Here is a 13,158-nt window from a genome sequence, read left to right on the forward strand (position 1 = left end):
TGCATGCACACCAGGGCCAATAGGTAGTAAACAGTTCAGAGTAAAATGTTGCTCTGAAGTGCATCACAATTCAAAGAAATCCTATGCATAAAAGATGACTATCACATAAAATGGTTACTATATTCCTCTGAAACTAATATCAGATTTTTATGAACACTATCCCAAATATAATTTATTGACATTGTCAGTATAACTGTTGAGGGAAATAAATAAGCTGTCTTCATGCATGAATGATGGGTAATTATGACAAGGTGTGTAATAAGCTGTAATGACTGCAGCCCTCATATATGACCTCTGGAGAATACTGGCTGGTACCATGTATGAGACACTGAATGGATGAGCTCATAAAACACCTCTTTGACAATGTATTTGTTATATTTGATAATTAATTAATTGTTTCAATCATTTTTTCAGCAAAATTGCCAAAAAATTGCTGATTACAGCTTTGCATATGTAAAGATTTGTTGCTTTTCTATATTTATTATGATAAATATCAAGATATCAACTTGATTATCTTTGGGTTGAGGACTGTTGATTGGACAAAACAAGATATCTTAAGATGTCCTCTTGGGCTCTGAGAATTGTGATGGGCATTATTTCTTAATTTTTTTACTTTTCATTGAACAAATTCAGAATGATAACATGAAAAGATCATATTAGGTTGAGCAGTATGTTGAATTAAACACAGAGATTTATCAGGCAGTGATAGCTTTCATCAGCATGGTAATCAGCTATGGAAGTCTTTTACTATTCTTGCTCAACTGTCTTACAGTTTAAGTACCTAAAGGTGCTTAGGTACCTAAGTACCTAAAAATATTATTTTACTATTTTATTATTTTGTTTTCATTTTCTAGCATTTTTGTAGGAAAAAAAAAATAAAAATGTGAATTGACCCCCAGCTTGGAAAAGAGAGAGATTGTTTTTTGGCCCATATTGCCCTGCCCTGCATCATAATATAAGTCCCTTGAATGTTGATACGTGATATTAAAATTATGGCTCTTAGGAGTCACTGTACTTATGAATCACGCTTGGACTTTACTAAACATTACTTCGTTATTCAAGTTAAAGTTTAGGACCATTCTTAAGACCACTAAAAAAGTTTTATACATATGGGCCCGAAAAATAAAATCAACACCTCTGCATCAGTGGGCATCCTTACTGGCAATCATAAAGGTACACATAATGAAGGATGAGCTCATTAAAACACCTCTTCGACAGTATGTTTGTTTTGTGGTAGGAGGTAAACATGCGTGGGAGACATCGGATGGCATGGACCTTAAAGGAATGCACAAGGTACCACAAAGTGGGGCACAACAGCTAATTCCTGTTCTAAACACATACAGACATCCAGAGCAAATACTACATTCATAACTACATTTGGACCATGTTATATTATTAGATACAAGCACACGCACGGGTATAACAACTAAACAGTAACAGTGGAAACAGCAGGTGGTAGAAGAAGCAGTGTGGACTGTTTCTTCTGCTGTGACACTGGACACGACAGTAGAGTGGACTCTCTGCAACGTCATTAAAAAAGCTGCAGCAGCATTTCTCATGAAAAAAAAAATCTATTTCTGACTCTCTCGCCTGTCTGAAAGTGTCAAGATCTAAAAAAAAAAAAAAAAAAAAAAAAAAAAAAGGTGATTTAAGACAAATGAGTCACTCACAACACGGCACAGTACACCCACATATGTGTGCACACGCAGTTTCCCAAAGGGGTACGAGGAGGGCAAAGGGGGGGGTTCTTACTTTTCCCACTCGGCCATCTGCTGACACATTCTCTGGACCTCGCCTAGCTTGGGTTGTGTGGTGATCTGTGTGACACCTTTCACCGAGATGCCTTCAAGGAATACGGCACCCTAGGAGGAAAAAATACAGAAAGAAAACAGAAGGTTGGAAAATGAACAAACACTCATACCCTCCTACACATACAAAAAACCCCCAAACTTCTCCATACAGTTGAAACTTTTCCAAAACAGCTGCTTCTTTGCTTTTTTGGGTCACCGTGTGCATAGACAACGGGTTGGAATATCATGAATCCAGCTTTCCTTTTGACCTCTGCACTTTACAAGCCATTTCCACTTCATAAAACCTGCTCCTCTGCTTCAACTACCAAGAAACTGGACTTTACTGCCTCCTCGCTATCTTAACCTCCCGTCCTCCTGTTTCTACAGGAATCAGCTCATATCTTGTGCCACAGAGACGACATCTGTAGCACTCACTTTTTTCAAAAGAGAATTCTTGCTCGTTCCCTGCATTTCCTAATCGTACTTATTTATCTTCTGACATGACATTTTCCCTCTCATTATCACCAGATGAGTCTTAGGAATGAGTATAATATGATAATATATGCCAATTAGAACAGAAACAGATAATGTATGATAATATGTGTCACCCCAAGAACCATTAGTGCATATGTTTTGAGTATGAATGGTGGCGGTGGGAAGGAAAGCCCAATAATGGTCTTATGAATTTCATTCTCCATCTTTCAGTCTAGCGGGGGTTTAGGTGTAAATGACTGTGGGGCTACTGCTTGTTCACATATTGACTCATTTACACCAGTTTACCTTGTTTGCTTGAAGGGGTGAGAACAGTGTCATTTGAACTTTGGTAGCACCAAACAGCCACACTAATACCATCTAAAAGTGTGTGTCTCAGTCTTTAAAACACAAGGTGCATACTGTATTAATCAACAACTGGTTAAATTTGAAAGCCTAGGATAATAAAATGCACTGAGAACAAGGGTGAGGAAATATGATTGAAATCCTTATGATATTAATTGTAATATTTTCCAAAATCAATACATATCATGGTGGAACATGTAGACATGTAGACAAAGCAATGGACTGTTTTCTACTGTTATGCATTACACCAGATTTCAATGACTAGTTTTGTTAGTTGTGATTACATCTTACACCAAATCATTAGTTTTGATTAGAGCTGGAACAATTAGCTGGTTGAATAATTACTCAATTTAATGAAATCTTATTCAGCCATTGCATACTCTTCATGTTTTTACTCTTCACAGGATCCCATCATAATTAGTCTGTATACCAAACTTCTGAACCAAAAATCAGTCATTAAAAATGAGTGATTGATCATTAATTAAGCTTTCAGAGAGCAGAGAGACTGTTATTCTACAGGTTACGCTATTTATGGAGAAAAAAAAACATTCACACTATATTATGGTCCCATGTTATCTAAAACAGGAGGATATGACAGCTATAATGATTTCAATTAATGTTATTGAGCGTGTAATGCTCAACAGTTGTAAATGTAAAAAAAACATTTTTGAATGGTGACTCTTGAATTTTGTAATTAATACGGGGTTAAATCCAACCCCGGAACATCTTCTATGAATAATAAGTGTTTCCCTTTTTCCAGTATTTTGTATATTCTGGGTCACTTTAGGAAAAGTCATAAGATTTCAAGCTAAAAGAATGGTTCAAAGAATGGCTCAAATTTGACCTGAACAGTATATACTAGTAAAGTTTAAGTCATTTTTTTAATTAAAAAAGCCCAACATTTACTGGTTTCCATTTTTCTTTGTCACGTATGATAGAAAATTGAATATATTTGTGTTTTGGACTGTTGGTCAAACAAAACCAAACATTTGAAGATCTTGGGCTCTGAGAAACCATCTCACTATGTTTTCTAACCCCTAACCCCATAATCCTAACCCTTGTTAGGTTGTTACTCTATGTTTTGACATTTCATGAACAAATTGATAACATACATTTGTGGAATGACAACACGATAAGATCACATCACTACAATATGATTCTGCTGAATGTTTATACATAATAATATTAAATTACCCTAACTGGGGGCACTGTGCAATCTCAGCTGATGGATGGTCATATTGAGCTATATATTTTAATGGTTTGACCATATTAAAGCAGAGTGCACACAAGTCCATGAGAGACAGGAATCTGATTCCTTTGACTGCATCTCCCTCGCTGAGGATGGAGGATGAATGATGGGTCAAATTTTTCTCTTTGTTTCAGAGATCACAACATAAACTAAGTCTCAGTATGTGTGCTATCCAAAGTGGCTAAGCAGTGATTATACTTTTCATGTCAAAACTCAAAAAAAAGTGTTTCATCTAAGCACATTTTATGACGTTTCTTCTCATAACAGCCAATTGACCGCCTACCAGTCTGACTCTGGAGCAGGCCACTCAACCAAGAGACGGTACTCCTTAATGGCAGTGAAGTAATGCAGTCTGCTGCTCTCTCCTCTGGCTTCTTCCCTCTCCACCTGTCTGCTGCATCACATTATGAACAATTAGATTTGCCTTGATTCAGGTTTTCAGTAAACTCTGTGCACTGACACTAATAAATAAATATCACGAGCTTGTATTTGGATGTGACTGTAATTAGTACACGTGTCGCACTATCAGATCCATTTCTTTATTTGTTTTCCACTGTCTGACCTCTGCTGCTTTTGCCTTTCTGTTGCCTCTACACTAACTGCTTGTAATGTTGGTGAGACCATTTGAATTTAGGCTTCTTTTACTGGATGAGAGCACTGGCTTAATGTAGGCAGGAGCAAACCTAATTACATGCAACTTGAGATTATTCAACGCTTCTAATTTCACCAAACTGCACTGATTAAAGCTTTACATGAAGACAGGGAGACAGCTTTTATTTAATCAAAATTATACCTTTCCCAGCAGCTGAGAAGATGGAAAGTGGCATATCTCTCTGAATTTGTACATATAATTGAAGACTCTCATCGCTTGGAAGGGAGGCCTCGCTATAGACTCTACATCACTCTGCTTGAGATCCATGTCATGCAGAGAGGGACCAAGAGATTTTCTACTTAACAGTCCATTTCCTGGAGCTCTCCACGAGTCTTACCAGTTTTAGCTTCTCTTTCTTTCGTTTGCCAGGCGCTGACCCAGAGGAGCTGGGCCCCGACTCCTGGCCAACTGCGTTACCGTCGTCGTCCACGTCCCCGTCATCGTCGTCGAAGCACCACTCAGGCAGCGCGGGGGCAGCGGGTGCGTCCTCCTCATCACCATAGCGACGGAAAAGCTCTTTGAGGTAGTCTCCCTTGTAGATCCCAGGGGCACGGGCCTGGCCGAAAGCAGCCACAGCTGCCTCAACGCTGATAAGAGCCAGAAAACACAAAGAGGGCGTCTTTTAAAAAGGGTTATTTTTTATACTGTTATGATGACCAAACTTTTAACTTTTATGTTGACTAAAACTTCATATAAGGGGGTCATATTTATGCATTATATAGGTGTATTTGTGATTTACTCAATTTCTCATTTAATTGGTTTATCACTGTCATAACTTGAGCTGTAAGTATCAGTCACCAAAATTAACCAGCAAATACATTGATACTCATTAGCTTACATTATGGTAAATTGAATAAGTTGAAGAGTCCAACTGAAATTACATTTAATCATCTCTCTTTGCAGTCAAAAATAATGTCAACATGTCTCTTAAATGTATTGTTAATAGTTTTGTATTTTTAGAGTGAAGCTTTCTCTCTCAGCCGGCTGGTCGGGCGTGTTGGGGGTTTGATTGACGTTAGCCGGCGGGCTAACAGTGCTACACCGTACGGAACAGAATAAACAAACTGCTGTAGCTACGAGTCATGGACAGACAGTGTGTTGTTAACAGGGATTTTGAAGAGAATGAACAAACCAGCATCTAACTGGCCTGAAGTGACGTGCTGCAGCTGAGGAGATAATTAGCTATCTAGCCTGCACCGCTAACATCAGTTAGCAGTGGACGTTTCCCCAATGTTTGTTTTGTGGCTCATTCAACTAAGCTAAAGTGCAGGATAAGACATGTTCATGTTTGTAAGTTAGATAAGAAGGAGACTTTGGCAGGAAAGCTCATGTGGGTTGTTGTTCAGAGTCTGTGGCTCTTGTGTTGTGTAGCAGGATGCTGTCAGGCTCAGTGTGACCGTCTGTTCTGCCTATGATAGAACACCTCGTAATCGCTTTATGCATGATTTGATTTGCTGTATCGAAAGAAAGACTCTGGCTATGTAAGTGGATGATGGAACTGCAGTTAATAAAAATAATGTAAAGTTAGGGGGCACAATGATGAAATCAAAGAATTTAAAATATAAATTTCGCCATTTTGGTTTATGATTTTGTCTTTGAGAACACAGGACAAGTGATTTACAGAGCACATATGTACAGTATGCTGTAATAGACAAAAAGCCATTTAATTTCAGTTGGACTTTAAGATTTTGGACTGTTGGTCAAACAAGACAAGTAATTTGAAGACATTACCTCAGACTCTAGGAATGGATGGGCATTTTTCACTGTTTTCTGACACTTTATGGATCAAACAATCAACTAATTAACTAACCAGCAAATTAATCAATAATGAAAATAATCGCTAGCTGCAGACCTAATCATAACTCATGAGTCATGACTAGCCATATACTGTATAAACAAACAAAAAAAATACCCGTGTGAACCATTTGATAGTCATATTTTTTCATTTCATTATTTTATTTTTAGCAGGAAAAAACAGCAGAGCAATGTAGAACCATTAGCAGCTGTGGGACTGACTCAGTTTAGAATCGGTTTTCCAGCAGGTTTCCTGTTCACCCACAGTGAGGACAAAAGCAGTAAAAATATAAATTCCGAGGGAACAATAAGGTAGATTATTGAGACATAAGTAGTTACAATTTTGATTCAGAAGAAGGAAATATCTGTAAATGTTTAAATTGTAAAAAAGAGAGAGAATTTCTGATGTGATGTGAGATTTTGTTCCAAATATACAGAAAAATTATCTTTTAAACCATAGTTGTTATTAAAAGCAGGTATTGGGTTCATTTGTAATAGCTCTGGTTATTCTTCCAAGTCTTATGGAGTTATGTCTTGGCAAAATAGAACAAAGTGAAGATGGGAGATGGTGATAATATAGTTGATAGTACAAATTAATACTGCTAAGTACTGTATAAATATGAAAATTTAATAATTTAGATTGCGAATGTACTACACAATGATGTGTTCAAGGAGAAAGTTTAAGATGGATTTTATAAGCTCTATTGTAGAATCTAGCTGTTGGTTCAGTAAGTTCTGAGGTAGTACGAGACCAAATTGGGAGACAGTGGGACATTTTTCAAAGTATGACGGCATGAAAATATGTGCTAGAAACAGAAAGCGTGAGATATGGCCTGATCTGATTGCGAACATACATTTTCTTTTCCAAGTCTTTTATTAGTCTCTGGATATGCTCTTCAAAAGTGAGGTGAGTGTCAAGATAAACACCAAGGTCTTTAAAATTCTGCACTATAGCAAGGCTCGGATTGGCCAGAACTATGAAATGAGACATAGACAAAGGTTTCCTAGGGGGGAATGGAAATATCTTGCAACACATGATACAGGATGAATTTAATGCCCCAAGAATATTCATTACACAGGAAGTGGTGGGCGGTGGGATGGTTTTATCCAGCCTACATGTCTACAGCGGCTTCCAGGGATTTTGCTCCCTCAGACTGCTGCTCCACCTCTGACTAAAGACACATCCTCATCCCCCTCTGCTCAACAGTTGTAAATTATTCAAACATCTCTGTCGTGGGGTGATGAGCTAAGTCACTGCTAACTAGCCAGCTTCTTTGTTTAGCCCGTGTTGATTAGTACTGACAGCGCAACTTCTCGTGCCATCAAACAAACAGAAACTATCATGAGAAGACAAAGATTATCAGCTAAAAACAGACCGACAGGACAGGGATGTTTTTTTTTTTAAACCAGAGTAATGACGCATTTGGTTGGTGTTGTCATGCAAAACGTCTACTCAAACACTGTGGAACGAAACTGCACCCCCAGCAGTTTGAGTGATCGAAGGGGGTCAGACCTTACCTCCAGTCCATCTTCTCCACCAGGTATGCACATATCAGAAAGCCTGTCCGATTGAAGCCATGCGTGCAGTGAACACCTTCGGGAGAAAAGAAAGAGGCAGCACAGAAATCAAAAAACTCAGAGTCTCACTTTAAATTTACATTCATATTAAAAGGCATTTACCAATTTTAGAAGCGCACTAGGAGAATATGCTTAAAGCCAACACATCACACCAATCCATCTTCCGCCCTATATCTGCTCGACGCCTTCACGCAATCAATTTTATGTAGCATAATGTGAGAGGCGTCATTATGTCAATAGCCCTGTGGTTTGGCACAATCTTATCCCAATGTGTTCCCATCTCATATCAGTAACATCAGTGTTCTTTGAGATGTACTGAGGCTGAGTCTATGTTTTGAGCAGGGGCATCAAATCACACACACACTCAAAAGACTCACAGGCTGATCCCTCTCTCGTCAGAGGGCGATCCTGCCTTTAAAACACCCACATCAAATATCAGTCTGACACCAGTACACACAGAAGAGAATCAGAGACAGATGAAACATTCAGGGAGAGGGGAAAAAAAAGAGGATGAAAAGGGCACAGGAACAAACAAAAAACAGAAAGAAATTGTAGGCTTTGTTTTGAAGTGAATTGGACTTGTCTGTTAAGCTGAAATTGAATTTCAGGGGAGAAAAAAAAAAAAGCTTTCTTGAAGGCACAAGTAGCCCCCTGATGAGTTCAGTCATATTTGTTCACCATTTCAATCAAGAGCAAAAATGTTCATCTATAAAAAATACAACAATGTCCAACTAATTCTGTAACAGAGCAAGCAACCTTGTCACGAACAAGCGTTCTTCAGCAGGTACACAGCAGGGTTCAAACTGCACAAAACAAAACCTTCTGACTCTCATATTTCCCCGGTATTGAAAGTTCGCCTGGCAACGTCAAGCACTAATGAAGATGAAATGAACGTCAGAAGATGGGGGATCACATTTATCAGTCCAACTGTCTAATTTGGACATGAGTACCATAGAGACAACAAAGCCTAATCACCAGCTGGCAGAAGACAGGACATTGCTGAGATGACATTCACACATTCTGCTCTGATGTTCGAGCAAATTTGAGTTAAGAGACAAGCAGCAGTTAGTAGGTAAGAGCAGATCTGAGCAGGATTATAAGATGCTAGAGTGAAGTGTAAGAGAGCACCCTGCTGTCACTGCTGTGAAAGTGCAACTTCAATATCAATGTGTGTTTGGTAACGTCTCCCAGGATGCCTTTAGGCAGTAAAATATTATTTCTAACCATTATTTTGAACTGAAATGGAAATGACGGGAAGCTGCTAAAAAAATAAGTAGAAAAAAAACACCCCAAAACCTTGAATGAGGTCGTATTAGAGCGATTATCCAAAAAACTACATGTGTAGACAACTAATTTGTATACACAACATATATCTGACACTGCCACAATTATCTCAAAAACAAAAATAATCACGTTTTCCCAAAATCATTAATATTCCATAAACATTGTCAATTAAAGTCACAGTCGGAGTTGAATACGTGGGATGGTTCACTTTTGAGATACATCTCCCAGCTGTGATGGAAACTAGAGCTGCAACAATTAGTTGATTAATCGTTCAAGAAAAAAAAAAAAAAAAAAAAAATCACAAATTCTCTTATTCCTGCTCCTCAAATGTGAATATTATTTGATTTCTTTAGTTCTCTATAATAGTTAACTGAATATGTTTGTGTTGTGGACTGTTGGATGGGACAAAACAAGACATTTTAGGTTGCATCTAAGGCTTGTCATTTTTCACCATTTTCTGACATTTCTGGACCAAACGCCCAATTGATTAATAGAGAAAATTAACATAATAATGAATTGATATGGAATGAAAATAATTGGTAGTTACAGCTCGAATGGAAACTATTTACACACACACACAAACAGTAGAGAGTCAACATTGAGCAATCAGCCTGTTGAGCAATGTTTATGGCCCAAATTATTTTTATTTTATGTGTCAGCAATGCAGAATAAAAGTAAACACAGACTGATATATGAAGTTATGTAACCTGCGCCCATTACCCCAGTATTTCCATGTGATTAATATAACACAGTTGAGACAACATCTACACACTTTTCACTTTTAAAACAAACGTATTTAGTCAGCTTTTAGCCTTGACGCCTAGATGTCTTTTCAACTAAAGATCAATTTGTTCACCGGGAGATGAGTGTTGTTTCTCATGTAAAACGCCTACACACTTATATAACCTACACATTTATAAAACCAACAAAATAACGACCTGCACGCTAAAGATGCTGCTTTTTCAAAAGGACGTTGAGAGCCATGCAAATATGGAAATGTGGAAATACCCTCCCCGTCTTTCACTATGATACCAAACCTGCAAACCTTGAGGAGGACATCGAGCCTCCAGCTGCTATATGGAACTATTCTGTGATTGGTTGTTCTGAAAAGCTGTGAAGAGTGTAACTGTGTGAACATGAAAGATGCCTACTGAAAAGAAGAGTGTGTGTGTGTGTGTGTTTTCAAATAAAACATGAAACCTCACTGGCTTTTGGACCTGTCCATTTTTAGAGAAAGTCTGCTCTCTGTTGGACACGTCGGGTAACGCTACTAATAGGCCGGTCTAGTCCTGCACTTTGTGACTGGTCGTAAATGTAGCTTTGACACAAAAATATTACTTCAAGGTCAACTTACAAGCTTTTTTCAGAGATTTCCCAAAGACAAGAATGAACTCTGACACTCAAATATAGTTTAAATTACACCTCGATACCCAAGTAAGTTTAAAAATATGTTACGCGCAAACTACAAAATGATAGAGACTATATGAATTTATATTTTGATTAAATGTACAACATTTATGATGTATTACTGAAGTAAAGACAGAATAGCATTAGGTCAAGGTTTAATTAAATCTGGGTGCAACGTGTGGAACAAAAGAGAATAAAAAGAGAAATTAAGTTATTTTAAAGAAGACTTTAAGAAGACTTTACAGCCCATTTAAACTATCACATGAATAATGCCAACAAATTACCGATAAAAGCACTTATTTTGAACAAGTAAATTATATAAAAACATGAGTATGGCCAACAGGCATAATACTGCCCTGATAGATGACCCTCCTCTGCTGTCCCGCCTGCCTGTTCTGTGTCTGTTCTGAGTTATTAAGCCTCCGGGAAAATATTTTGCAAGGGACAAGCTGACCAACATTTTAAAAATAGCTGCCAGAAACTGCACAACTACACAATTACCGTCACATCAAAACTACTCCTGGGACATAATATCTTCAAATAATATGCTCACTGTGTACTCAACTACAGAGTAAGCAAGCACATAAAGCAATGTGAGGGTCACACAGTAAGAAAACCCTCAGAGAAGCTCAACACGCCTCAGGGCAGTTTAACATCAGTCTATTGCAAAATGAGAGAGACAGTTTTATGTATTTAGAAATGAAGCAGATGCAACATACTGAGAGGAATAAATAGGAGCTTCAGTGTTTAAGGAGTCAAAACTGTAGGCTGGAAAAACACTGACATTAACAAAATCAAAATTAGATACTGCTTGGGAAAAGCTTTTCCAAACAGTCTGAGCAACATCTGTTTTTACACTTCTTGAAACTCTACTTTTAATAGATCTTCTGTGAGGAGAGGTCATGTCATCTTTCTTAAAAACACACACAGACAGACAGACAGACGGGGTACCATTGTTCCAAAAGCTTAACTACTGACATTACACTGTATGACACACTGATCCAATCATTTTCTTTCACTGAACAACTTTGGCCATCCAAGGGAAAAATGTTTAAAATCTATTATTCTCTGCTACTTCACTAAATATTACTAGATCTCTGCTTCTAAATCTATTTTTTAAAGAAAGATTAAAGTCAGAAATATTATGCTTTAGTATCCGACAGCTTGCTCACTCTTTTATGGGAAAAATTCTCTGAAACTAATCATCTGGCCCAGTATACGTTTTCATAGACGGGTCTAATTCTTTGATAAAATAGTGCAATGGCGGGATTGTTTCCTGTAGTGTACTGTACTTAAGATACGAAATCATAGAACACATTAAAAGTAACAATAGTTTTGATCCTACTGCTTCTCATATCTCTGTAAATTCCACATGATACATGATTTTAAAACAGGCTCACAGTCATATAAGTATTTCTGACTATTGAATCAGTGAAAAAGGAGGAACTGAAATGAAGCAAAATGAAAATACAAATGATCTGCAATAAGTCAAACACATAATCTGTTATCGATTGAATCTAACTTTTAAACCAAGGGCTCCTTACCTATTAATTCTGTAGGATTCTTCTCTATAAAGTGTTCACAGAACCTGATAAACATCCCGGTCGTCTCTTTTGATGGGCATTCTCCATGTCTAAAACAAAGAGAATGACATTAGTCTTGGTATGTTACAACTGAATGAACTACAAGAAAACTGAATGAGGACAATTTGTTTAGCTCAGGACAGTTAAATTACTCATACCCTTTACACTGAAGCTTCAAATATTTTATGCCGTCTTTTTCAATGTCGTTGCGGTCATAAAAGCGAGTCGTGTTCGTCAAATCCACAAGCAAACCCATTTTCACCTGGAGGAAGACAAAATGATATTTCATGTCATGGATTTTTCAATGTCAATATATCACTCAATCGGCACAGTATTTCAGTCTTCATGAGGGTACTTACTTTTAGACTTTTTAAGTAGTTTGACAGCATGCTCGGGTGAAATCTGTTCTCCTCTGCAACTTGGTCATCATATCTGGGACCCAACATTGTTTTCATTGGCAGGAATTTACCTAGAGGACAATTACACATAATGAATCAATGGTGTTCAAGTATCAAAACATCTACGCTTGAAGGAGGATCCAAGCAAGACGACTGATAAATGGGTTCATTTCCTGCTGATTGTTAGTTTAATTACTTTATTCCTGCAATACATGGTGTGATATATCACTGAGAAACTGTGTCATAAATCATCCCATTAATCACACTTTGTCATACCAAATCAAATCTAAATATTTTGATGAATCCCTTGTCCATGGTTTTAAAAAACAGTGCATCAGCTAAGTGAGAACCAAGGAGAAAGTACATGCTGTGGAGGTGTTAAATAAAGCGTAAAAGAGACACAAATTGAATTGTTGGCATATAGAAATCAGTCAGTTAATTAATCTGGACCCATCCATGTGCGCTGACTACTGCTATATGTCACTGTAACATTTTAAAGTGCCACCACCTCCAGCTGTGATTTGAAATTCAATATCTGACCACACTTGTGCACTGATACAAAGCAAACCTGGTGTGGAGATGGGCC

The 13,158-nt window shown here is 37.7% G+C and overlaps 1 protein-coding gene across 2 annotated transcripts in view; it reads right to left on the reverse strand.

The window, feature by feature from the left end:
- rngtt (RNA guanylyltransferase and 5'-phosphatase) overlaps nucleotides 1-13,158 on the reverse strand; it is a 92,618-nt gene that overhangs the window by 77,556 nt on the left and 1,904 nt on the right. For both annotated transcript variants that reach the window (XM_044376760.1, XM_044376759.1), the window contains exons 2-7: nucleotides 12,534-12,643; nucleotides 12,333-12,436; nucleotides 12,136-12,224; nucleotides 7,841-7,916; nucleotides 4,866-5,115; nucleotides 1,753-1,862 (exon numbers count right to left, since the gene is read on the reverse strand). In XM_044376760.1, coding sequence (XP_044232695.1) covers nucleotides 1,753-1,862; nucleotides 4,866-5,115; nucleotides 7,841-7,916; nucleotides 12,136-12,224; nucleotides 12,333-12,436; nucleotides 12,534-12,643 — 739 coding nt within the window. The remainder of the gene's footprint in view (nucleotides 1-1,752; nucleotides 1,863-4,865; nucleotides 5,116-7,840; nucleotides 7,917-12,135; nucleotides 12,225-12,332; nucleotides 12,437-12,533; nucleotides 12,644-13,158) is intronic.

Source organism: Thunnus albacares, chromosome 16 (genome assembly GCF_914725855.1).
Source record: "Thunnus albacares chromosome 16, fThuAlb1.1, whole genome shotgun sequence".
Lineage (NCBI taxonomy): Eukaryota > Metazoa > Chordata > Actinopteri > Scombriformes > Scombridae > Thunnus > Thunnus albacares.